The sequence below is a fragment of the Peromyscus leucopus genome, chromosome 6 (assembly GCF_004664715.2).
Source record: "Peromyscus leucopus breed LL Stock chromosome 6, UCI_PerLeu_2.1, whole genome shotgun sequence".
Lineage (NCBI taxonomy): Eukaryota > Metazoa > Chordata > Mammalia > Rodentia > Cricetidae > Peromyscus > Peromyscus leucopus.
Genome location: NC_051068.1, coordinates 117,720,515 through 117,747,609, shown reverse-complemented (window position 1 = coordinate 117,747,609; position 27,095 = coordinate 117,720,515). Strand labels below are relative to the sequence as shown.

At 43.2% G+C, this 27,095-nt stretch overlaps 1 protein-coding gene across 1 annotated transcript in view; it reads right to left on the bottom strand.

Annotated features, from left to right (window-relative positions):
* Positions 1–17,957: 17,957 nt before the first annotated feature.
* LOC114698269 (uricase) overlaps positions 17,958–27,095 on the bottom strand; it is a 35,938-nt gene continuing 26,800 nt past the window's right edge. Inside the window, exons 5-8 of the mRNA XM_028876869.2 lie at positions 25,379–25,562; positions 23,098–23,221; positions 21,195–21,278; positions 17,958–18,469 (exon numbers count right to left, since the gene is read on the bottom strand). Of these exons, the coding sequence (XP_028732702.1) occupies positions 18,395–18,469; positions 21,195–21,278; positions 23,098–23,221; positions 25,379–25,562 (467 nt within the window). The 3' untranslated portion in view covers positions 17,958–18,394. The remainder of the gene's footprint in view (positions 18,470–21,194; positions 21,279–23,097; positions 23,222–25,378; positions 25,563–27,095) is intronic.

Sequence of the window (27,095 nt, the reverse complement as noted above, 5' to 3'; positions counted from 1 at the left end):
CCAACTATGTCTTTGCTTTCTTCTCATTTGGTCCGTTCCTTGAGGATTAAAGATTAACAGCATCTCCTTGAAAACACAGAAAATTAAGCTTTAAAAAGAAAACTTTAGAGTGAATGAGATGGCTTAGTACATAAAGGTTCTTGCCACCAAATCTGAGGACTTGAGTTCAAGCTTTGGGTATACACATGTGTGCCTGAGTGCACACACTCGCAAATAATAAAGTTAAATTTTTAAATAAAATTAAACTATGTAGATGTATATATAAACTGAACCTCATATAAGCTAAATCACCATGACAGATCTCATTCCTTCTTATAGTCCACCCAGCAATCAATTTTAGGTGGTATTTTAACCAAGGATTTTTTACTTGCCTATCAGAGTCATGATTGATACTAACTTAGCAGGGTATCCATGGGCCTGAGTTTGCCTCTTCTCCCTGTTTTTGTTTTTTTTTTTTTAAGATTTATTTATTTATTATGTAAACAGAAGAGGGGGCCAGATCTCATTACAGATGGTTGTGAGCCACCATGTGGTTGCTGGGAATTGAACTCAGGACCTCTGGAAGAGCAGTCAGTGCTTTTAACCTCTGAGCCATCTCTCCAGCTCCCTCTTCTCCCTGTTTTAAAGACTACCCCATTGCTCTACAGGGACCATTTCTCTGAAGAACATAAAATCTAATTCTATTTCTTTGTAATTATTTTATTTTATGTGTATGGGTGTTTTGTCTACATATATGTCTGGGTATTGTGTGTATCCCTGGTTCCCACAGAAGCCAAAAGAGGAGATCGGATCACCTGGAAATGGAGTTACAGATTATTGTGCGCTGCCATGTGGGTGCTAGGAATCAAACCCCAGTACTCTGAAAGAGCAGCCTGTGATTTTAACTGATGAGCCATCTCTCCAGCACTAAGAACATAAAATCTAAAGATAAGAGTGAAAGGACCTAGACAGTTGAATAGTTCAGAATTCAAAGATGCATCCCAGGCTGGTGATATATCTCAGCTGGTAGAGTGCCTGCCTGCTACACACTGGTCCTCAAACTTGATTCCCAGCACCACATAATCTGGGCATGGCAGAACATTCTTGTAATCCTAGCACTTGGAAGGTGGATGCAGGTGAATCAGGAGTTCAAGCCAGCCTGGGCTACATAGGAAGTCTGAGATTAGCCTGGGTTGTAGGACACCCTATCTCAAACAAAAATTGCATTTTAAATTGCTTCAGTTAAGGAGTTGATGGGGTGTCTAGAACTTCAATGTTTTGCTTTGCACTATCAACAAGAAAAGTGACTGCAAAGGGCTATTTCTAGTCCCAGCCTCCCACCTGGGGCTCAGGCACAATAGGCAGAACACAGTTAGGCCCTGGTAAAGTGGCGAGGCAGTTAAGACAACAGCCTGTGGAGACGCTGATGAGAGGAAGGAGATGATGGGAGAACTTGAGTGGAACTCACCTGCTCCAACAACTCTGTGTTAACTGGAAACAGCTCCCTTGGGAGTGATGGGGACTGCCCACCTCACCCTCATTACTGTTAGCATAACAAGATACGAGCTTCCTTAGTCCCCGTCTAAATGGCCAGAGAAGGAGAACCATCAGCAAGGCGAGGCACATAGCTCCTCCCATCTCTTTGCTCCATCATTGTACAGCACAAAACTGTTGTCTTGGACATTGCCATCACCACACGAATTCCAAACAGCAGAGGGAAGGAGGGAACAAAGGAGTCGAACGTCATTCTTTTAGGAAAGTGGTTCTCAACCTTCCTAATGCTGTGACCCTTTAATATAGTTCCTCATCTTCTAGTGACCCCAACTATTAAATTATTTCATTGCTACTTCATAACTGTAATGTTGCTACATTACAGTTGTTATGAATCCTAATGTCAATATCTGATATGCACAGATTGAGGACCTCTGTTTTAGGACATTTCTTATTCCTTATCTTACATCTTGCTGACCAGAACCTAGTCTCATTGCCATTTATTAGCTGCAAAGGACTCTAGAAATATCCTTCTCCTGTGAACCTGTGAAGCTAGCTACAAGCCCATGCCTCATTACTCTGTAATAAAACTGAAATAGGTTCGCCCTAACCCAGCTTATATGAGCAATAAAATCTGACCCCAGGCGGTCTCTGTATAATGAACTACACCCTAACTCTAATTATGGGCAGATTGTAACCTAAACCAAAGAAAACCATAGGAACCAAGCAACTGAGCCTCAGCCAATCCCAAACTGAAGGTCAAATCCATGACAAAGCATCACACCTAACTGGAGCAACTGAGTAATCTCCATATGTGATTTCCTTTCTGGTTATGAAAATGGCTCCTCATCTCAAGAAGGCATCCTACAGCATCCTCGGGCTACATCAGTGCCCATTTCTAGAACCTGCTTCTTCAATGTCAGGGTTTGTTTTCCTTGTAATGCCTATGAGAAATCGGGGGTATTTGGGAACAGCTTGTACAGACTGCCATCAGTGGGTCACTAACCACTCAGAGCAGATGATACAACGTATGGCTTTTTAACTAGGTTTTTCTCCAGGTTGAACTTGGCATATCCTAACTCAGCCTCAGCATAGAATTTCTCTGTGTGCACTGAGGACAGGGAGATGGTTGAAAAGCAAGTGAAAAAAATACGAAAAGCGTCCCTCAGCTGATAACACCTTTCACACAAAATCGGTAAGTTCAAGCTTGCCTGCTGCTCTCAGACACTGAAGGAAAGGCCCACGGCAGCCAGGATGACTGACGCTGTGACTGATGCTGTGACTGAATCTGTAGCAGTACTGAAGTGTTCTGTCCCTCTCCATCAGGGCAATCACTGTTACTGAAATAGGCCACCAGGTTAGCTGATGTTCCACAGCTGGGAGCGTTTGTTCCTCACACTGCATTTCCGTGAGTGTGGCTTGGTCTACAAGTGGTCCCAAATGCACTTGCCATATGGTAACACATACCATGAATGCAGTGGGAAAGGACTTGCCTGGATGCCAATATATTTTGTGATAAAAACGTATGTGAGATCTGATGGTGATTAATTTTAACTGCACAGGCAGAGAGGATACCAGAATCAGGGAGATTCAAGGAAGTCCCTGCTGTTCTACACACACACACACACACACACACACACACACACAAACACACACACACCACATTTGAAGGTTGAATTCATGCCCTACAAATTATATGTAACAGGCTGATTTAAAGTCTAGGCCACAGGCTGGCCACTGTTCAGTGTAGTCTAAACTGATACATGCTGTCTTTACTTTAGCCAGAGTTTGTGTGTGTGTGTGTGTGTGTGTGTGTGTGTGTGTGTGTGTGTGTGTTTAAATGATATTGGGACACTTCCAATGGGGCTGGAATTTCCAATGTGTTAATGCCATTTTAGCTCAATGCACTTGCAGTAATTGTCTGGATTCCAAAGGCATTTGAGTTTTAGACACTAACTCTGCCCTACACTATTTTAATAACACAAAAAACACAGAGCCTTTGTTGAGTAAGTTAATTCAGGAGTTAGAGATTACAAGCCAATTTAATTGAAAAGAAACAAGCTGGGATATTTCACCCAGAGCATGCGGCAGGCATGAGCACTATTTCAAAAGAAATTTTAATTAAAATATAATTACATAATTCCCCTCTTTCCCTTCCTTCCTCTCACCTCTCATGAGAATCATTTTGGTAGTGGATAGTTAATGGACGTGGATATTGAGAAAAATGTGTCAGTTAGCACAGTCTTCATTTTATTTTTAACAAACACCCTATGTGAATATAGATTATTTTTTTGTTCTTGGAATCTAGTATATGTTGTCAGGAACGCAAATCATCTTTTGACTGCATTAGTGAAATTTATCTTTGGGGGAATTTAATTTGCACAAGTCTAATAAACCACAGTTGCCCAACCACTTCCAGATTTGGAAGCCACAGGAGAAAAGTACTTACTGGTGGTGATTCACAGTCCCTGCAAATGGAATCTGCAGGGGTCAGACCTGGGCCCAGAGCCACAAAGTGCTTTTCTGAAATGATGGGGGATGAAGTTAAATGTTCACAGGGCTGACTGCTTCAGGACCGAAATGCCTCTTAAGAAAAATGTGTTCATTCTGCTTCTAAACGGGGAAGAGAAACCCCAGGAAGAGGAGGATGCGCAGTATGCACACTAACGACAGCTTGTTAGCTCAGTGCTGGAGCGCCATAGGCAATGAAATAACCTGGGTACCATTTCTGGCCAATTGTGGCAGTGTGCTATTGAAAGATAATAAAATCCAAGTCCATTTGATGATCGTGCCAGTTTGCCTCTTAGAATCACATGGAGGCAGCAAACCAGGAGGGAGAGTTGGGTGTAGACTAGCCCTGATGTTCAGTGATGAAGCACCCTGTAAGTAAGGTCACAGAAGGCTTGAGTTGGCCACAGATAGCTGAACTCAATTCTTCAGTTCATTTGGTGAGGTATTCCTTTACAGTTTTCCTTAGGGAAGAACCAGGAAAGCTTGGACTAAAAAGCCTTCTATTAGAAAATGTTCCCTCTTCTACAGAATAAGGTCACAGGCTGGCCCATCTCCTCAGCAACAGCAGACAGGTGAGGTTGGTAAGAAAGTTATGGGCAGAAGCCAGTATTGTGCTGTACAGACTTGAGCTGGAATCCAGCCCCGCCACTCACGGCTTGACACAGGTCATGAGGAAGTGGTAAATGATGATAAATGCACCTCTCACTTGCAGGGATTACATTGTCTGGGTAGATCTGTGCGCTACCAGCTAAGGGAGAATGGGCATGCCGTCTCTCAGGCACTGCCCATGGGACACCTTGGCTTAAAAACTTTAAGCTTCCAGAAAAATGAGATTAAGCCATGAAAACAAGCTTTCTACAAGGACCTCCATCTCTAGCAAGGTGACCCATGCTAAACATCATCTTTGTAAATCAAAGGCAGCAGAGGCATTTGGTAAATTGTGCTTCGTATACTTTTCTCAATGGATTGCATTCAACTTTTACATACTGGAAGCCAACTGACTTGAAAGTAATACTGCAGGCCTTGTGGGATCATTCTGAGGAACAGCCAGGGAAGCTTGGCAAGCAGCCAGCAACTGCTGCCTTGAAGAATTGGTGTTCGGGGTGGCATCCTCTCCACCATGCCCAAACCCAACAGCTCCAGGTAAGATCCCTGTAGGCAATGGAGGAAAAGCATAGGAGTTGCAACAGGAAGGCTTGCACTTCCTCTAGAAGTCCTTAGGCAGCCTTTTAGCAGGAGCTAAGGCATTTGGCAATACCATCTGCAAAGGAAATGCAGAACCATAGCCATTGTTTCAGGCAGCCATGGGTCCAACCAATCAGGATGGCCAGAACAGATACTGGGGAAAACAACACTCCTAACACCAGTCTCACGAGGTCAGTGGGGAACTGAATGAAAAGACCCTAAGCAGTCATTAGGATCACACATGAAAGTGCACTCAAAATATGGTTTTATTACTAAGATCTCCCTTCACTGCAAGCCTAGAACCATCACAGAATTACCAGGTGCTCAGCCGAGACACTGCCTGTCTGATGAACACTGATGTTGTTCAGAATTAAAATAGTTTTACTCCTTTTAGGCTGTTGGATAGTTCTAAGTGTTTTATCTTCATAAGGGCACACAAACAAAAACAAATGAAATCAAGCCAAAAAAGCCTCATTTAAGTTTCCTTCAAAAGTGTTACAATCAGTTAAAGGAAACACTGAGAAGAAAACTACAGATAAATTTGTATTGGGCTCCAGAATCTCGAGGAGTTAATTTGAGGTCTGATCAATGTACAGGTATCTCATCTCCAGTCTGAAGTGAGCATTTAAAATGCATTTGTGAAGTTAATGAAAGAGAGGCTGTGTGATACCTTTCTGATCTTAATGAAGATGGAGGGGTATGGGTCAACAGCAAACAGCCAAAACATTTTAGAAATGAAAAATCTGAATAAAATGCACTCATTAATTTGAGCCAACTTTGCTGATACTAGTCTGCTTAATTATCTGTTTGAGTAGACTTCCATGAAGAAGTGTTAACACTGAGGTAACTTCCTTCAGCCACCAAAGAGTCCGTGTGTTGTCACATGCGTTCTGCACATATCTAGACCCGACAGACACGGGCTTACTCCTCCCACAGCTTAAAAAGGCAAACTCTCAAAAAGACAAATCCCCAGTAGAGGAGGAATACTGAATTAAAAGTCAGGAGACCTGGCTTCTGGCCTCTGGTTCATTTTTAGCTTGTCTACAAGTCTACTTTGTCTAAGTCTCTGAATTCCCGCGCCCCCCCCCCCCATCTAAAATAAAAACTACAGGTTTGTCTTCATGCTCAAGTTCTATCGTGCTCTAAGAAGGCAATGGTCTGGTCTCTGTCCCCTTTTAAATGAAAAGTGTTCTGTCTATTTGACTTGCCACCAAATTACTATTAGCCACCACATCAAGTCCTTCAATATTAGTCTTTACTGCTGGGAGGTTGGATATTTATTACTGAGAGTTACTGGTCATAGAAAGCCAGATCCCATGCCTCTGAACTCATATGTGGCTAGATATTGACTGTGAGATGTTCCCAGAGAATACATATAAACTTGGATGAGGCCACTTTCTTCTGCCAAAGGCAGTTTCTGCAGAGGGATTTGATGATTAGACACCAGGGACCAAAACTTCTAGTATTGGAGGGAATATGTTCTTTGGTCTCAACTGGGTAATAGTTCCATCATCTTTAGCAGGCTTCTTATTGTCTGTTTCATGACCATGTCGCCTTATCACACTCTAAGAATGAAGACGGCAGAGCAGAGGTAAATGAACCTGAGTTTTGGCATCATCCTCGAGTCGCCAGTCCGTCTGGGACAGCCTATCCCTGTGCTTCTTAAGTAAACAAACTGTCCTTTCTATTGAAGACATAGATATCCAGCTGCACGGAATCAAAGGCGTTCTAACTCAGGAGCCACCAGAGATAATCCTGTTACCCTGTGTCCTATGAGATAAGTACAGTTATCAGTCCCATCTCAGAAATGAAAGCTCCAAAGCTTAGAGTATAACTTGCTTAGGGTCACACAGCTGGTATTGGTGGAGCCTATCCTGAAACTGGGTACCATCTGGACCCACAGTCCAAGCTCTTTATGGATGTACAGGTGTATGTGTGATGCCTGATCAAGTGGAAAGAGGTATGGTCACTCTACGGGTCTGATGGGAATAGTAGCCTGTGTGTAGTTAACAGCCCACATATTCTAGTAGAGCTGCCCTCAAGAAGCCTACTGTCCTCCTACTTATTGTCATAGTGGATTGCTAGCCTGTGGGGAAAATAGCCTTTATAGAGTTCCTTAAGTTAAGAATCGTGGGGAGATCACACTAAATGCCCGATGGACCCCAAACCAATGACAAATGTCCTTATAAGAGTCATACAGGGGAGACCTGACAGAAGAAAAGGAAGCAATGACTGTGGAAGCAGAGATGGAGGTGATGCAGATATGAGCCAAGAGCCCCTTAAGGAGACAAGAATGGAGTCGTCTTTGCTGGGGCCTTTGCAGGGAGCACACCCAGGCTATAACATTGACTTTGGGCAGATGGCCACCAAAACTAGGTAGGAGAGAATAAATGTCTGTTTGATGCCAATTCTTGGTGATTTGTCATGGCAACCTTCAGAAGCTATCAACAGGGACCCTCCTCTGTGTACTTACCCTTTCTTGTGAAAGGTGAGCGGACACTCGCCTTCCGGTTTCATCGATGCTTTCCTCATGCAGTAAATTTCTACTGGATTCCTTTAGGCTTTAAGAATAGAGCAGGACTACTTCCCTAATAGAGGTGCATACACTTACAGAGACATGAACCCTTATTTTTCCGGGGAAGCGGTCTGAAGCTACTATATTCTCAAGTCTGGATAGGCTTCAAAAACCCTCAAGCATTTCTGAGAGCCAGTCTGAGCAAAGGCTATGGGAGAGATGCACCATAGAAGGAAGATAAAAGACACTGGTACACACACACACACACACACACACAGACAGAGAGAGAGAGAGAGAGAGAGAGAGAGAGAGAGAGAGAGAGAGAGAGAGAGAGAGAAATATATGGAGTTAACCTATAACATGGCAACATTGTTCTTACTAAATATCAGAGCATAAATAAATGTCCAGCGCTGGGTATGAGTTACTTCTTTTGGAGATGTTAGCCAGTTCTACTGCTTTGATGAAACATCATAACAAAAAGCAACTTGGGGAGATAAGGATTTATTTGGTTTATGCTTCCACATCACAGTTCATCCTCAAAGAAAGGACAGAAACTCAAACAGGAAGGAACCTGGAGGCAGGAGCTGATGCAGAGGCTATGGAGGGGTGCTTCTTACTGGAACCCCCTTATATGACCTGGTCAGCCTGATTTCTTATAGAGCCCAGGACCACCAGCCCAGTGATGGCACTACCCACAATGGGCTGGGCCCTCCCCCATCAATCACTAATTAAGGAAATGCCTTACAGACTTGCCTGCAGCCAGATTTTATGGAGGCATTTTCTTAATCGAGGTTCCCTCCTCTCTGATGACTCTAGCTTGTGTCACATTGACATAAAACTAGCCAGCATAGGTCCCTAGACTCCCAAACATTTCAGACTGCTCCCATTGTTCCTGATTATCCTCCAAAACTTGACAGTAAGACTCTATTGTTGAAGACACCACATGTTTGAGTCATAGAAGAGGACAAAGTCAAGCTCTTACAGTCCCGGAAGCTTCATCCCCACTAACTAGATTCCATAGTGCTAGAAGATGCTACACAAGCCACCAGAGGAGAAAAGTAAGCACCAATCATACCCAGCTATTAACCTCGTGAGATACAATAGTGACAGATCTGGAAAGACACACCAACTGGTCCAGCAGTGGCATGAGGTTAGTGGGAGTATCCAACAACTTTCTGATTGAGTTTAAGTCCTACTCTCTGGGATGAAACCCATGTCTGGCACCATTCCTCAGCTAAGATCCTATGGTTGGACGAGATCATAGAGCCTGGGGGAAAACCTGCTGCTTTTGTGCTGCCAACTGGACATAATATGAAACTGACTCCTAACGACTTATCATTGTACCTGTAGATGAAGAATCTCTCATCCCTTATCTGAGAAGCTTCTATTTGTATAGATGATAATTAATACAGTGACCCACCTCTAACTACAGCTAGAGAATCAGAGGCTGCAGAATTCTCAGCCCTCAAAAGAACATATATACTGCACTCCACTCCCAAGGCTCAGGGATCCCTCAGACAGAAGAGAGGGCAGAAAAAGTGTAAGAGTCTGATGTGTAAATAACTACAAGGGAACATTATCTTCTGAGTACAGTATGGCAGTCACAATACTTGTGCAAGCCTAAGCCAGACCAAATCCCAGAATGGAGAGATACATGAATTAGGCACACAGTTCCACTCCTAGCCATGGAACTATTGGCAATTATTAGCTGCTGTGGGAAGGGAGAGACAAGTTTTTCTAAGAATGCAGCCCCTGGTAAGTCGACCATGCAACAGTGGAAGACCACATATCCAAGAATATTTGGGTGACTCAAATTAGTCTCGAAAGTGTAATTTAAAAAAAAAAAAGATGGAAAAAGACAGGGTGGGCAGAGAAAGGGGGACGAATTGAGAGTTTGTGGATTATGACCTGGACATGCAGGTCAGTGCAGTCATGTCAGTGACAGTCTTAAGAGAGAGGACCTGGGATAAGAAGATAAAGAAGTCAGAAAGCTGGGACCAGGAGGTCTTGTACAAGCTATGTCTTATGCCAAGCAAGCTTATTCAGCAGTACAGCATCTTATATACTATTTCCAGGGGAAAATGGGACAAAGTCAAGAGAAAGCTATCACACAATGGGATGAAGTCAGTAGGAAGCTATTCAAGCAATGTCACACAAAGTGAACACAGGATATCTCACGTGTGCCACAGACCAGGCACACAGCAGCCTTGGGAGTGATAGCCACAGCCCTTTAGTGTGGCAAGAGTTGAGTTCTCAGGATATGAAACAACAGCTCCCCAAGGCCCTGGCCCCAGCTATCAGTGGCCTTGCCAAGTATATTCCTGTTTTTAGAAAAGGAACTATGGAACCACACTCCTCCCTACATCAGGGTCTCAGGGAAAGTCTTGGTTTGGCCTGGCTCTGAAAGGAGGTATAATTTTAAAAATACGTTGCTGGAAACTCTCAAATAACTAACAGAAAACTCTAAAATAAAAATAAGGCCAGTGGAAGAAAGGGAGGCCCCTGAACTCTGTGAGAGATCAGAACAAAGCCCATGAAAAAAATCACAAGAGGTGGAGCTTTGCAACTGGTGGAGTTTGGAAGTAGGAATGTGTCATGTGAGAAGACTTGAAATACATGACTTTGGAAACATGTTTGGCTTCCTCCCCAAATACAGGCATGGAGGCAGATGTTACAGAAATTTTTCAAAGGCCACTAACAGGGCAAAAGTCGCACAGCCAAGTGTTCTTCCTGCAAAAAGCATTAAAAGGTTTGAAAAAGAAAAGTTCAAATTTCTACAGTTAAAACCTGCAAGTGATTGACAAAAGTTGAATTCTATTTCAAAGTTAAATTCTATTTCAATGATAAGTATGTAAAATACTATCTCAGAAAGGTAATCAGTTTAACACAGGGTAGAAAAAAGGGACAGTCAGTTTATAAAAATAATAATATGAACTTCCTCCAAAAAGGAAAGCAACAGGATTGCTTTTCCAAGTCTTTCATTAGGAGATGAGATTTAGATGGTATAGACCAATCCTCACCCAGAAGCCTGAGTGTCGCAACCCCAAGCCCCAAGTGGTGGCTGCTGCACTGGACACCATGCCAACCACCTCTCTGTTGTCCACAACCATCTCCACTAGTCTTACATGAAAGCCCTTGAGATAGGGTCAATGAAGGATATGGAGAGAGAATGGAGAATTTCGTGAGAGTAGCTTTGCTTAGAGGAGTACCCCTGTAGCCTGTGAGAGCAATCTGATCAGCAGTATGGTACAAGTGACTTCGCAGATGTTTACAGTTCAGGTCTGCCCCTTTGTCACAACCAAAAGGACTAGGCAAAACTCCTGACTGTTTTTCAGTACACCCCATCACTGTCACCATGCTGTATGCAGGGGAAGGGAAATGCATGCGTGCTTGAAACAGGCAACGATTTCTGTCTCGGGGTCTTTCTGCCCTGACATGGGCTTCTGCTTCAGAAACTCCCACTCATTTGGTTATGAAGGACCCAGGAAGTACACTTTGTCACGTGAGCGTTCAACGTGGTGTGGCACGATCCTTATCTTGCTGTTTGATCTTTCCTCTCCTGTGCTCTTTCCAAGCAGGCACAGAACGAGCTGCCTGTAACCAGTTCCCAGCATCTTCTAGGTTACTACTCTGGAGACCTCTCACCTGACCCACACAGGCTGACGAGGACGTTCGACTTGGATCTCACAACAGTGGAAAGAAGGCTGGACATTGATTATATTCAGCAAATGTTTACGTTGAAATGTCTATGTGTCAGACACAAACATTACTGTGATTTTTGTAGCTACTTCGTAACTGTAATTTTGATACTGTTGTGAATTGTAATGTAAAGATCTGTGTCCCCAATGGTCTTAGACAAGCCCTGTGAAGGTGTCATTTGACCAGGGGGGGGGGCAGCATGCCTCACAGGTTGAGAACTACTGGTCTATTGCAAGATGGAACCAGGATGTTAGTTGAGTTTTCCTGACCGGTAGCCACACCCTTGCTATGACTTGGATGAGTGTCTCCAAAGCTATTTGATCCCAGGGTGGTTGGTATACTGGGAGTCAATGAAGCCTTGCAGAGCAGTGGCCCTGTGGGACATTCCTAGGTCACTAGGGCATACTCTTCAGACAGATTACAGAGCACAGATTCTTTTATCTTTGCTTCTGGGCTGTGGCACTCATTCCTTTGTGCTCCCCTTGTGAAGATGCACCAGCCCTGTGAGGGGTCCAAAGGAGAGAGGCCATCTGAGATCTCTAACTAAAACTCTCTTCAGCGAGAACCCCCAACATGTCTTTCTTTGCGTTTCTAACTCACTTGTACAGTGTAATCACAGTATGTCTGTATGCTGGATTGGGTGCGGGCGAGTATTTGTTTATAGTGATAGAAATCTAATGCCAGCGGCACCTAAGATAGAAGTAGAACAAAGGTGAATGCAGCCATTTATCAGCAACACGAAGAGCTGTACGCAAACATCTCTAAAACAGTGTCGATTGTATTGTTTTAAAAATAAAGGGAGGGTTAGAGAGATGGCTCCATGGTGAGATGGTCCTGGCAGCTCTTCCAGAGGACTAGGGTTCAATTCCCAGCAGCCACATAGCAGTTGGCAACTGTTTGTAATCCAGTCCTGTGGATCCAGTGCCCTCTTCTGGCCTCCGTGGGCACCAGGCATGCACATGGTACACAGACACACATGCAGACAAAACATGCATGTACATAAAATAAAATTTAAAATAAATTTAAAAAATGAAGGAAACGTTTAAAAGCAGAGGAAAGTGTTATGGGGTATTTGTGTACACTGTAAAGATATGCCTCAGCCCTAAAGTACCTTCTGATTTGTTTAATAAAGAGCTGAATGGCCATTAGCTAGGGGAGAGGATAGGTGAGATCTCTGGGGATACAGGGGAGGAGGAGGAATCCGGGTGCATGGGATTCACTAGTCAACGCAGGGAGAACAAGAGGTGCAGTATGGAGATGAGGTAACAAGTCACATGGCAGAAGGTAGATGAAAAATGATGAATTAATTAGGTTACAAGTGCTGTTGAAAGCAAGCCTAAGCTAAAGGCCAAGCTTCATAATTAGTAATAAGTCTCTGTGTTAGTGTTTTCAGACTGGCTGTCCTGCTGAGAAAGTACTACCACAAATGGCATCCAGTCTGGAGGCTCAAATATTCAAACAGGGCCTAAGAAAGCTAAGAAAAGGTCTGGACAAGGAGCTGAATGTGGCTTCCTAGTCCCACAGTCTCTCAGGCGGGCTGATCCTGGCAGCCTACAGAGGTGCAGTTCCTGGCCACTGCCTTCGGGCTTGAGGCAGCTGCCAGTGCCATGTGCTAAGTGGAACTATGCTGTGAAAGGACTGGCCCTTTAAGGCGTGGCTTGCGTGGTCAGAGAATACTGCAGAGGAGCAGAAAGCCAGGCCCGGCCTCAGAAAAACCTCTAAAAAGGTACACGATGCTTAAAGATGCGTTTAGTGCTGAAGAAAGAGCAGAAAATGGATACAGACTGTCAGAGAAAAAGATAACTTCAAATAATAAAGTCTTTAAAGAGAGAGTAAAGTAATATAAAAAATGAGCCACATGAGGATGAAAACTATTATAACACAGGGAGTTTGGACCTTATTTGGTGCTTCATTAATTTTAAATTTTTTGAATGCTGATGAACAGAGAATAACAGCTGCTGAGAGACACTGGATTGTGGAAGGGACTGCTGAATTAAACTTATTATATATACTTCAGTGTAGAACGAAGTGTTAAACAGACTTATTAATAAAAACCTGGAGCTAGATATCAGGGTTAAAACCTAAGATATCAGAGGACTAGGAAAAGCCACAGCTAACCTCACCTCATCAACTCCTCAGCTTCCAAAGAGACCTACTTCCTGTATACCCTCGCCTATATATTCCTTTCTGTTCTGCCAACTCATTTCCTCTCTGCCCAGCCACATCACTTCCTCTTCCAGCCCAGCTCTGTCACTTCCTGTCTGTCTGTACAGACCTCCAGACCTTTATGGTTAACTAGTGTTAGAATTTAAGGCATGTGCCACCATACCTGGCTCTGTTCCCAGTGTGCCTTAAACTCACAGAGATCCAGATAGATCCCTGCCTCGAGAGTGATAGGATTAAAGACATGTGCTACCATTGCCTGACTTCTATGTTTAATATAGTGGCTGGCATTTTCCTCTAATCTCTAGGCAAGCTTTATTTATTAGAGTACAAATAAAATATCACCACACTTTGGGAATGTCTTGGTTTCAGAATGGAAGTCAGGTAATGTGTTACATTGGGAAGAGGTTGTGCTTTTGTTTCCACAGGAAACAAAAAGCTATGGATTCCTTCAAAGTTAATCGAGATTAGATTTGACCAGGGGAGACCTCTTGAGGATCTTGGCTACAGACATAGGAGAAAAAAACAAGAAAGACTACAGGACCGGTGACATATATGCTGATCCCTCAACATGGGAACAGCTCTGAGACTGGATGAGACATGATAAATCTTGCTGGCTACAGAGTCTTCATGACATACTATTACATGCCATCCTTTTATATAACATGGATGGAGATTTACATTACAGTTTGGTTATATAGTCCAAATGGACCTATAAAGTTCATAGTTGCCTTTTACCTACTTAAACATAAAACAAAAAAATCATCTTTAACTGACTTGTGTAAACTGCACATTTCATACTTGTGTTAATACAGATATATATATATATATGTTACCTTTGAAAGTTTGTGTTTTCAGAAAAAAGGACCAAACACCAATGAAGACAAGTAGCCCAAGTAATCCATCTTCAAAATTCTACCATTGTCCAGCCTCACAGGCTACTCCAGTCAGAACTTCAGATAAGCCCTACACTTTCCTATCACACTAAACAAAAAATAATACAGCTAGCTCTCCCAGGACTTGACGATTATCCCAATTTTCTTTTCTTTTTTCTTTCTTTCTTTCTTTCTTCTTCTTCTTCTTCTTCTTCTTCTTCTTCTTTCTTTCTTTTTTTTTTTTTTTTTGGTTTTTCAAGACAGGGTTTCTCTGTGTAGTTGTGATGCCTGTTCTGGATCTTGCTCTCCAGACCAGGCTGGCCTCAGACTCACAGAGAGCTGCCTGGCTCTGCCTACTGAGTGAGTGCTGAGATTAAAGGCATGCACCACCACTGCCCAGCTACCCCAATTTCCTAAGGGTCTCCTAAAGATGCTATTACCCCCAGAGAGCAAGAAGCAGCCTAGAGAACATGACACCAACATTTCCAAGAGGTGGGATGGGTGGTTTTTAGTAGTTAGGTGGATTATGGATGTGTACCATCATTTAGGGAGTTTGGTTGCAAGTTCTTATTGATTGTAGTCAGGGAGGAAACTAAGCAAAAGAGATTAGATTCAGGAGTCTTGGTCTGAAAATAAAAAGGGAGTATGGGAATGATAGGATAAAAGAGTAGATTATTGAATCTACTTTAAGACTAAAAAGCAACTACTATTCTCAAAAATTTTACATTGGTATGGATTTTTGTATATTGATACAAAATTAAGGTTATTTTTGTTATACATATTGTATATATGTTTCTACTCTTACTTAAGGTATTGTACCTATGCAGCTCATTTTAAAATGTGATATGAAGTTCTAGTACTTGAAAGCTATTGTTACAAACTACTTAGGATAGTTAAGAAATGCAGGTTAGTAATTAGTCATCTATAACAATCAAACTTATAGTCATGTTAGGTATGTTTTCAAGGTTAAACAGATATATTTTAGATAGGTGATCTTCAAACACATTAGAGACCTATGAAACACAGCATTTAAGATGTTTTAATAACATAAAGCTTTTTATGATAATGAGACATGTTCGCTCCTGGCAGCACCAATCTACTTCAAAAAAGGATGTTGGACATCAAAAAACTTCCATATGGTGTTTGCCTTCTGTGTGACAAACCTAGCCACTGGACAAGAAACTGCGCTTGCCTCAACTACTGACAGTATGCTGTTTAAATTGGACAATCAGAACACAAAAGAAAGTGACTGCCAAACTTTGCCAAGACAAGGTAGGACAGACCTTCAAAATTCCTGCTTCACAGAAAATTCTGTCAGGTATACTAGGTGTATAGGCCAAAGATAGATGCCCAGTGTTACAGAGGAACCTTGAGTAACTGTCCAGCGATAGCTGTTTTTCTTTTGTAGTTTTGGAAGTTGCTTGTTCTGTACTTCCTGTTTATCTAGGTATATTATATCCTTCTCAGGTCTTTGATGGGGTTGATGACTAGATAGTTACAGTTTTCCTTGTTACCAAATTGAGAAAAGAAATTCACAAAAGAGGTGCCAAGTGTATAAAGTTGAGAGACATAAAAGCTTAAGTGGTTTATCTAAGAAAACGTTTTAAGATCTAAAAAAGATATTTTTAGAAGGTAATACAAGTTTAGATAGAAAATGGTTTAGGTATAAAATTCTGGACTCACTAAGATAAGATAGAGAATTCAGTCCTTTCTCTGAATCTGCCAAATACATATGGACTGGATGTTGTGAATGTAATCCTTACTTGATAATTGTTCTTATTGTATATAGTTTTACTGTGTTAGAATTAATACCTTTCCTTTTTATTTAGACAAAAAGGGGAAATGTTGTAGATTATTTGTGTACATAGTAAAGATGTTTCTCTGCCTAAAGAACTGAATGGCAAATAGCTAGGTACTGCAGAGCAATCTTTTTGTACACTGTAAATATTTTTTGTTCTCACTGGTTTAATAAAGGGCTAACTGGACAATAGCTAGACAAGAAGAGGTTAGGCAAGAGAGTCAAGTGAAGGACACTGGGAAGAAGAAGGGCAGAGTGAAGCCCAGGAGACACAGAGGAAGCAAGAAATGAACATGCCATGCTGGAAAAAGGTACTCTCATCTGCTAGAGCATAGATTAAAAAATATGGGTTAATTTGAGATGTAAGAGCTAGTTGGTAACAAGCCTAAGCTATTGGCTGAGCATTTATAATGAATAATAAGTCTCTGTGTGGTTATTTGGGAGCTGGCTGGTGGGACAGAGCTGACTGGTAGGACAAGGAAAGTCTGCCTACAGCTAGGCAGGAGAGAATAGGTAGGATTTCCAGGGAGAGGGAGGAAGAGGATTCACCAGCAAGACACAGGGAGAGCAGGATATGTAGTACAGAGATGAGGCAACAAGCCACATGGCAGAACATAGATTAAAATTATTGTTAATTAGTTATAATAGCTAGTTGAAAGCAAGCCTAAGCTAAAGGCCAAGCTTTCATAATTAATAATAATAAATCTCTGTGTCATTATTTGTGGGCTGGTGGTCCCAATGAGAAAGTACCAACAGGAAAGTTATGTAGGTTATTCATATGTAGGTTTCTAAAATTATCATTTTTAAGCTTTTTGGAATACATGCAATGGATGTCAGTAGACTGATATAAAGCTAACCACCTCTCAAGGCTATCCATTTCTAAGCCACCAATTATGTTTACATGCCTCTGATCATGAAAGAAGAAATAGATATTCATAATTGGAAGAATCAGAAACATATAGGATCCAAAGGAAATCTCATTCATGAATTCCATTATCCAGAGGTCTCTGTACTGGTATGTTCAGAGAAGTGTGTTCTAGCCTTATTTCCATGTGCATAGTCATTCATCTATCTGTTGACTGGCTTAACACTCACTAAAAGTGGCTCTTCACACCAATATTCAAGGAAAAACAATGTATATTTATTTGTGTTCTAGTATGTGCTAAGTATTCTTCTACAGTTGCAAAAATCATAGAAACAATACAGCAATGTCATAAAAGCATTGTTAGGCTGGAAATGAATCATCATTGATATATGCCAAAGGGCTTTTTTTAAAAGACAGTAAGAAATGTTCTTATCTTTACTCATACTAACTGGTAGAGGAACTTAAAAGTACAATTTTTTTATTTTAAATAATATTTTTATTAATTATTTGAGAATTAATACAATATATTTTGATCATATTTATCTCCCATCCCAGTTCATCCTAGATCTTCCTCACTCACCCAACTTCATTCTCTCTCTCTCTCTCTCTCTCTCTCTCTCTCTCTCTCTCTCTCTCTCTCTCTCTCTCTCTGGCCAGTTTGGGTTTATCCGACTACATCTAGGCATGGAAACTGCCCTGCAGTATGATTGACATACTGGGTGCCACACCTTAAACAAAACTGACTTTCCTTCTTCCAGCAGCACCAAATGCCAATAACTCCTCAGCTAGAGTTGGAGCTTCATGCCCAGCTGGCCCCCTCCATACTGAGCTTTTGTCTGAATGCCAGAGTTTTTAAAAGCACAAATATTCAGTCACTTGAAGTCACTAAGGTGTTTTTTCACACGATTTTATTATATTTTCTGCACTACCCAGACATATCAATAAGATGACAACAATGATTGCTTCTTAAACTTGTGTTCAGATTAATCGTTGTGGCAACACCCCTACTTCATGATTATTTTCTTAATGATCTGATTCTAAAGACTGATTCTAAGGCAGAAAAATACAAGAGCAACAAGGATAAATATCACTGTGGTTCTTCTAACACTACCTAGTGATTTTTAAGGAAACTGCCCATAGCCACGGGGTATGTTGTACCTGATAATGTGGGGATCCGCAAAATGCCTTGTTTAACTAGGAACAAAGAGAGCAATTGTTTCACACAGAAGAAAGCAATCAATATCCCAAGTTGAAATCTTTTGCAGGTAAACACACAGTGGTCCCCAGCATCACAACTGACTGGAGCCATCCTGTCACAGCCTTGACGCTAGCTTCCTCTTGACTGTCCCAGTGATCTTGCCGTAGGGATTGTCGAGAGGCAGCAAAACCTGTAGAGGAACCACAGGGAGATTCAGAGATTTCTCCTGTCTATGTGCAGAATTAAAGCAAGAATGTCGTCAGGGAGGAAACTGAGCACTCTGCAGCAAAAGCCTAGCAGTGCCTCATCTTCCTAGGAATACTTGAATCATGAGTTGATTTTTCAGAAAATATGGGAATTTTGTGAGTTTTATGTGCTGTTTTGGGTTACTGTATATATGTATGAATGTGTGTGTACATCATATGTATGAGTGTGTGTGTGTGTGTGTGTGTGTGTGTGTGTGAGAGAGAGAGAGAGAGAGAGAGAGAGAGAGAGAGAGAGAGAGAGAGAGAACTGGGAAGGGGGTTGTATGTGTCACATTACTCTTGTGGAGAGCAGAGAAAATTCTGTGTAGCTGCATCTCTCTTTTACCTTTATATGGGTCCCAGGGTTCTGACTCGGGGCATCTGGCTGTGTATCAAGTGCCCTTACTGCTGAGCCTTCTCCCAGCCCTCTACCTTATTTTTTGAGGCAGCGTCCCTCACTGAACTTAAAGCTCACCAGGTCAGCTAGAGCAGCTGGCCAGTGAGCTCCGGGGGTCCAACGGTCTCTGCTTCCTCAGCACTGTCTTTTACATTTATGTTTTTTTTTTTTTTTTTTTTTTGCAGTCTATGTTGCTCAGCAGTTGGTCTCATCTGTGGGGTGGTGTATGTCATGTTTAAAAAAAAAAAAAAAAAAAAAAAAAAAAAAAAAAAAAAAAAAAAAAAAAAAAAAAAAAAAAAAAAAAAAAAAAAAAAAAAAAAAAAAAAAAAAAAAAAAAAAAAAAAAAAAAAAATAAAATGTTGACAATGAACAGCGCTTGGCTGCTCACATGGTGTTGGAGAACCAAACTCAGGACCTCGTGCTTACTCAACAAGTGGTTTACTGACCCAGCCATTTCACCTGCCACTAAGAAGCATTGTGTTTGTTAGTCATTACAATAAAGCTATTTCTAAATGCATTATACAATCCTGCTTTCAAAAATGTAATGAAGAAATTTGACCTCTTTTGATAATTCACTTTGGACATCAGTCATTGTCCATAGCTATGACTCAGCCATTCCCTGAAGATCATCTGAGGTCCCCAGGGCTGTGAGTGTGATGTTAAATGGATCCAGACAGCTGTGTTAAAGAGTCCTTCTGTCTTCCCAACCCGTCACTTGTCACTCCACAGCTGTTGTCACCGTGCCTCAGCTTCCTGCTTCTCGTATGTTGCCTTCACTTAGTACACATATGGATAAACATCCAAGTGTGACTACAGCTGTCGCTCTCAGTGTGAGGATACTTTGCTCAGGACAGGTCCTTTATTATTACTATTATCATTATTATTATTTTATAGAGTCAAGGCTTCCTATTTCCAGGCCCTGCTGGAATCTAGGAAGGATTGTCTTCTGTAGCTTCTTTTTATATTCCTCTCTGCAGCTTCCAACCCTCTCCACAAAGACTCATCCACTTCTAGCTCTGGAGGGGATGGGTAGGGCCCACAGCTCAGTGGACCCCTCACAAACCCTCTTGACTGTACTGTGACCTGAGCGTTCATCAGGTCCTGTCATTGGTTCTGCCTCTGGCAGACATGGCCAAGATTGGTTTCAATCCATGTCCTGCCCTTCAGTGAGTAATCACACAAAACGCTTTCTGTCCTCATTCACAGCTCAGCCCTTTGCCATCCTCCCCTTCCTCTGCGGTAAACAGTGTTGCCTGTCCCTTCAGCAGAATGAACTTGGGGCCAAACTTTCCCTCTCCTGCCAGTCAGGGTCCTAGGTCATCTCTTACAGGATACATAAGCCTCGTGCCTGTTTTCCAGCACCGGAGCAAGCGTTCACATGTGGCTGATGGTGCAGAGCCAGTGGAACCCACCAGCACTGTTTGCAAAAGAGAAATCGGGTCCCTGGCCAGAGGGGTTGAAAGGCTGCTGGGACCAAAGTCCCAGAGTGCAAGAGCTTCTCTTCCATTAACCTTGTGCGTCCAAGCACGTGGTGTCCATCAGCAGGGCCATCCATAGATGGCCTCTTCCCTACTCCCTCACATACACTCATCACAGTTACCCAAAATGATGCTGCAGATGGGTCAAAGTGTCTATCATGGAAAATGTCACTGGGGCAGAGTCAGTTCTGATCTCCCAGGAAGTGACCACAGAGGCTACCAATCAAAGCTCCAGGCTGCCTAGTCAGACCATCTGATTGTCACAGTTAAAAAGGAGCCAGAGCTGTGTATTTCCTGAAACAAAGGTTCCCTTTGAAAGCACGAGTTTCTCATTCTTGCCGTCTGTAGCACAAACACACTCTCATCTCTCCCAAGTGTATTGTGCGCTCCTGAATTGGCTATTTCCTCAAAAGGTGGGCACGATAAAAGAAAATGAAAATACAGTCTTGCTTCTCCTCACTGCCTCGTGATGGAAGAATAATGCAGCCGCGACCTTCCATGGCACTTTCCCAAGGAGATCTTAGAGCTGTTTCCTGGGCACACTCTGTTCCTTCTTTTTGTTCCTCCCTGCAACTTACAGCCCTCCTCCGTAACCACTCATCCACTTCTAGAGTACTCAGCCTCAGGCATCGAAAGACCCGGAGTTAAAGAGGGTTCTAATCAGTGACAACATAAATACTCCCCCAAGCCAGCAGCCGCTGCAGGTTTTAGGCAGTGATATTGTCCCAAGTTGACAAGGAAACTGAATGGAGATGGGGCAGAAATGTGCTTTCAATGTTTTAGAAACTCTCTTACCTCTTCCTTGTTGATCAGCCCCATTTTGGACATGTCGATGTTAAAGTAGTGAATGTTTGGCAGGCTGATTTCCATGTCTTCTATCTGGAATCCACAATAGCATGTGTTACACTTGGCACTGGAGAGCCTCTCTTCCTCCATCTACCTCACCCATCTTGACCACTTCCTGTGACCATGATTGTGTCTTTAAGGTATTCCCCCATGCCCTCTGCTGCCAATCACTGTTCCCCGACTAGTCTTCCTAAGAGACAGGTGCAGGCGCATTCCTCTCCCCTCGGTATAAAACCATCTGTGAAAAGCTCAGGTTCCCAGGATGATTCCTAGTATAGGCCCTAGGATAAGTGTCAAACTGCAAACCCATATACATGACAAAGACTGAGTAAACTATACTCTATTTTTCTAATTTACAAAGATACTTTCGTTAAACTTATAAGGTCAGGTTGTAATTTAAAATTCTGACTCTTTGTGATGCTGTACCAGGACATGGGAAAAGCCCACCCCAGACCTTGGGCCAGCCCATCTTCTCTCCTGGTCATAAGAATAGATATTCTCCTTGTATGGCAAGCCACATCCATGTCTCTGGTTCACTTCTAGGCCTAAGAATGTACACCCCAGTGAGGAGCCTCCAAGGACAAAGCAGGTCTCTAGGAGAGATTTGCCCAAGTCTCCAGGCTACTGGGTAAAAAATTCTGGGGGAGTTGTGAGCACCTGGAGAGTTTGCTGCCTTAGTTTTACCCAACTCTACCCGGTGCAGGAAGGCACAGGCAGAGGAAAGCCTGAAGGAGGATGCTACAGTGCTAGGCCAAGGCAGAGAAGTCGCTCTGGTCCAGGCAATGCTTCTTTCTCTCCCTTCAGCATGGTCTTGGCCCAGGATTTCTCGGCTATACTTCTATAACATCATCCCACTAGATTCCCAGCCTGTGGTCTGTCGTGCTTTTTATCACGCTGCTACCCGTGATCACTCTAGAATGCAAATCCTGCCATGCTATACTTTGCTGTGACCCATCAGCGACCCTCAGTGGCTCCCTGAAGAGATCATAGACTATAAATAAAGAAGCTTGTAAATGTCCTCCTGACTCGCCGCCACCATATGCCCGCACACAGGAAAATACTTCCTTCCTAGCAAGTCACCTGTGGGTGGCCCTTGAGAGTGAATGTCTGTGTCATGCCATCTCCTATCTCCACATTGTCCTGCTCCCTTGCCACTGAGTATAAAGCCAGCTTACCCTTATTTGTTTCTGAAGACTCAGCACACCCCTGTCCTTCCTGAAAATCTATCTGATGCTACCCCTTATCTCTGAGTTAGACTCTTCTCCTGTATTTCCATAATAACCTACTATTGATATTTTTAAAAACTTCCTTGTTTTCTTTGTTCACTTAATTATGGATTATTTGAGTGAGGGCACCATGTCTAGCTTATCTTTGTATCCCTTGGGTCCTGCCAGAGGCACAATGTCCAGAAATATCAATACACAGGTAGATGGACGGGTGGGTGGGTAGACAGAGGCATGAGTGGGTGGATGGGGGAAGGAAGAATGGAAGGATGGATTAAATCTCTCAACATCTGTCATTCATACCTTGAAACATACAACCTCTGTCTAGTTATCTCCCCATCAAGGCATGGAAGTGGCCTGACTTTGAAGTTTATATCTGTGGTAGGTTGAAGGAGCTAAAAGAATTGCCCACAAAACTGAAGCACTGTGGCAGCGGCCTGTGTTTTTAGGTTGAGCAGATTTTTCCATTTTCTGCGCTCTTCTCACTTGCTATAACAAGCTTCAGAACAACAACAGATGCCACTTTCCATGTGTCTTCCACTTTCCTATTTTAACACTCAACTCTTCCTTAGAGCTGACAGGAGACACAGTTTCTCTCGATCCTCAGAATGGCAAGTGACAAAGCCTACCTCAGGAACCTGGTTCAGGGACATCACTTGTATATCGTAGAGTGTCTTCTGCACTGAAGGGGAGTATTCGCCTTTGTCATAGGGCCCAGCAAATTTCTTCAGGACAATGTCCCGGATGGTGCCCCTAGAACATAGAATGGGAGACTGAAGGAGCTAGTCTAATCTGTTAGGAATGCATTATAAAGCTAAGAAGTAGGAGTACCCATAAAACCATTTTATAGATGGTTTTAGAAAGGATTATTACTCTGTAATGTCAAATGAAAACAAGCAAAGTCCACTTCACATTCTCTCTCAATCTCTCTGTCTCTGTCTCTCTCTCTCTCTCACGCACACACACATGCACACACACTCTCACACGGCATTAAACAGACACTAAGCATCTGCCTCTTCTCACAGAGTGGTTCCAAGGACAAACAGCATTTCAGCATCCATCTTCTACCGTGCATGTGTCTGTGGAAGGAGACTTCCAAACACAAACGCTCTTTCTCCTTTGCAGGCCTGCGTCCCTGAACTATTGCCTCAGAGTCTTAGTGCCATGCTGTAAGCCAAACATCTTCTGGGATTAAAATCAGCGAATCTTTAATACAGCTGAGGCAGTGCCAGGATTATCCCTCATTTAAAGAGGAAACTGAGCTCACAACTGAAACTCCTCTCTGAGACCTTTGTCAGTGGGAGGCCTGGAGCTCTCCCCTGCTTGACAATCTGATGTCTCCTCAACATCAGCACCGTAGGCCCCAGCTACCCAGGGAGAGCACTTGAAGTAAGCAAGGGGAAAGAGGACTAGGCTGAGGTACTTTCTCAAGCATTTAAAAGCCTCTCGAATAAGAAAAAGAGCAGATAGAAACTACCAGGGGGAGGATGCTTTGCAGCAGGAGGAGCAGATTTCAGCTCATCCTTGGGTAGAAATGTCTAACAATTAGCGATTCAGCAAAGGGACGAGACCCATAGTCAAAGCTCTGAGGGTTCAGAAGTCTGCTTGTTCCTTGCCAGAGATATTAGAAAACTCACACCTTTACACACTTCAAGCATTTGTCATTTATTCTGTGTGTGTGTGTGTGTGTGTGTGTGTGACAGTGTGTGTCTCTGTGTGTTTCTGTGTGCCTTTGTGCCTGTGTCTGTTTGTGTGTCTATGTGCCTATGTGTGTGCCTGTGTATCTGTGTGTGTCTGTGTGCATATTCATGTGTGCAGGCAGCGCATGTGTGTATGTGTCTGTATGAAGCACAGAGGTCAACCTCACGTGTCTTTGTCAGTTGCTCTCCATTTTCTTATTCCTTAAGACCGGGTCTCTGATGTTTACTGGAGTTTGCCACGGATTCAGCCAGGCTAGCTGTCAGTGAGCTGCAGGGAACCGTCTGGCTCCATCTCCCCAGTGCTGGGTTACAAGTGCACACCATGATGCTCGACTTTTATGTGAGAGTTCTAATGCTCAGATGCGGAGCCCCGTGCTTGCAATGCGAACACTTTACTTAAAGAACGCTCTCCTCAGTCCCACTTACAAAAGCACTTATATGAATATCAGAGAACGGAGCTTAGTCTGTGGGTTTCCAATTGTCATCATTTTCCCAAAACCAAGGGGGTTTCCTGGGACATGAAAGTTTCAGCTATTGAAACTGAGAAAGTCTCTGGCAAGCTGAGAGGGTTTGGAAGCTTAGTTCAGGCCCTCTACGTAGCTAGAAAGGCTACATGTTATCTTTATTTGATGGAGTCCAGCAGCAGAAATGTCACCTGGGGTGTTGTTGGCAATACAAATTCTCCCGGGGGCCTAGGAGCGAGCCCAGTGACCTTTATTCTAATAACGTCCTGAGTAATTCCACTGTACACTAATGACTGAGAGCCACTAATAAAATTTGAAAAAGAGGGCCTGGGAAGACAGCTTGTCAACTGAACATAGCGATATAAGTTCCATCTCCAGCACCCACATTAAAAGCTGTAAATTATGCTACATACTTAACCCCAGCACTGAGGAGAATGAAGACCCTGGGGTAGCCAGCAAACCTAGCCTAAAAAGTAAGTCTCAGGTCCCCATAAGGGACTGTCACAAAAACTGAGGTGGATAACTCATGAGAAACACCACGTGAAGTTGTTCTCTGGCCTCCACATGAAAGTGCAAACAAGTGCATGCACACTTACATATCCACACCCACCCACACACAGACCACACAGAGATGGGGGGGTTCCCGATGAACTAGGAAGTTGAGTTGACTGGTCGCTAAGTTTCTTCTTTGATCCAAAACTCCATTAACCTGGCCCAGCTCTAGATCCCGTGCTTGCTTGTCATACCATGTAGCCTCAAAGTCCACGTCCCTTCTCTGGTAACGCCACTTGCAATACACTTGAGTCGCAAAGCATCGGTCCTTCACCTCGGGGAGAGTGGTAAACTGGTCCTTGATGAATCCTTCAAATCCAGACTGGGTTGTTTTCAAGACCTTGAGGTCTTTGATTCCAGAGTGAATGACTGGAGGTCCTGTTTCAGGCAGAAGGGTGAGGAGAGGATGAGCACAGAAGCAGTGTCTTTTTACTGATAAGCTACAACAGCAGCGAAAATCCTGGCCACAGACACAGATACACACACACACACACACACACACACACACACACACACACACACACACACACACTGTGCTTCCATCTTCCCATGTCCTAGGATTCCTTCTCTATAGATTTGCAGACTCTCTGCCCTCTCCTGCCCAAGGAAGATAGAAGATCCAAGGATATATCTATCCATACTGAATGACTTCTCCCAGGTACCGTGAGGGTGTCTCAGCCAAATCATCTTACAGAACACAAGGTGCATGTCACTCAAACAGCAATGGTTCTGACATGAATATATGAGATCCTCAGGAGTATGTCCTCTCTCTGCCACTGAGATCCCTTGCCTGCAATGTGTCCTCTGGTTGGTCTACAGTGGCTGGTGACTTCAGTTATCACTATACCCTGAGAACACTTGATGCCCTGGTGGGTATAAGCTCAGCCAAGACCAGACAACCTCTCAAGTGAGTAATAGTGTGACCTGACTGAGACCAAACAAAGAGCGGGAAGATACAGTTGCTGGTGCAGGCACTGACTGCATAGTTGATATTCATAGAGACTTCTGGCTTCGGGCTGAAGCTGCTTCATGGGTCCAGGGGTTGGGGAAGGGATAAAAATGATGAAGGGGATGATCTGCCACCTCTTCTCTCAGCTGTCCCCTCAAAGGCAATAGGTGGTGGGAGGTGATGGGCCCATTTGGAAGATGCTACTTACTGTGTGCCAAGTAGTGCTCACTCAGGGCCTGTGGCAACATGTATTACAGAAACATCTTTTATATCCCAAGAGACTGGAACTTCTGCTGGACCTCACCATAGCCAGAGTTAATAATGCACCTTGAGGTCACCCAAGACTTAAGACTGCTATCCTACTGTGTACTCCGCCTGTTTGTTTAACCTGCCTTTAGTTAAAAAAAAAAAAAGTGTGATGACTAACCTTACTTGCCCTGGATTTCCCAGGTCATCAACTTCTACAACCTAAGCTGATGTACAGCTTTAAACTGAAATTAGGCTTATGCCCCAACTCAGAGAAGAGTACATGTGTGTTATGACTATCACTTGCTGGAAACAGCAAATAGAACAAGAGCTGCCTTATGAAATAGCAGTCAGCCATAAATATTGAAAGCAGCATACAGGCACTGCTTGATAACAGTTTGTCAGTTATCTGGGTCAGCTGGGGTCAGTGGAGTCTCACTCCCTATAAAACTCTGCTAAAGATTTCTGAAAAGCAGCCTCATCCCTTCCCCACGCCATTCATCCCATGCTGCTCAATAAATACACAGTAAAAGCCCTTTGTTAGGGACACATGGACAGACAGGTTGACAAGGTGGGCAGGCACAGATTCAGACTCACACAGCAGAAAAGGGGAGAGGACAGAAGACACGAGGAGAGAGAAGTAGAGAATTCAGAAAGGGACTTGCTCTTGGTACAACTGCTCCAGGAGGAAGCTTTGGACTCCTTTTCCTAAATGC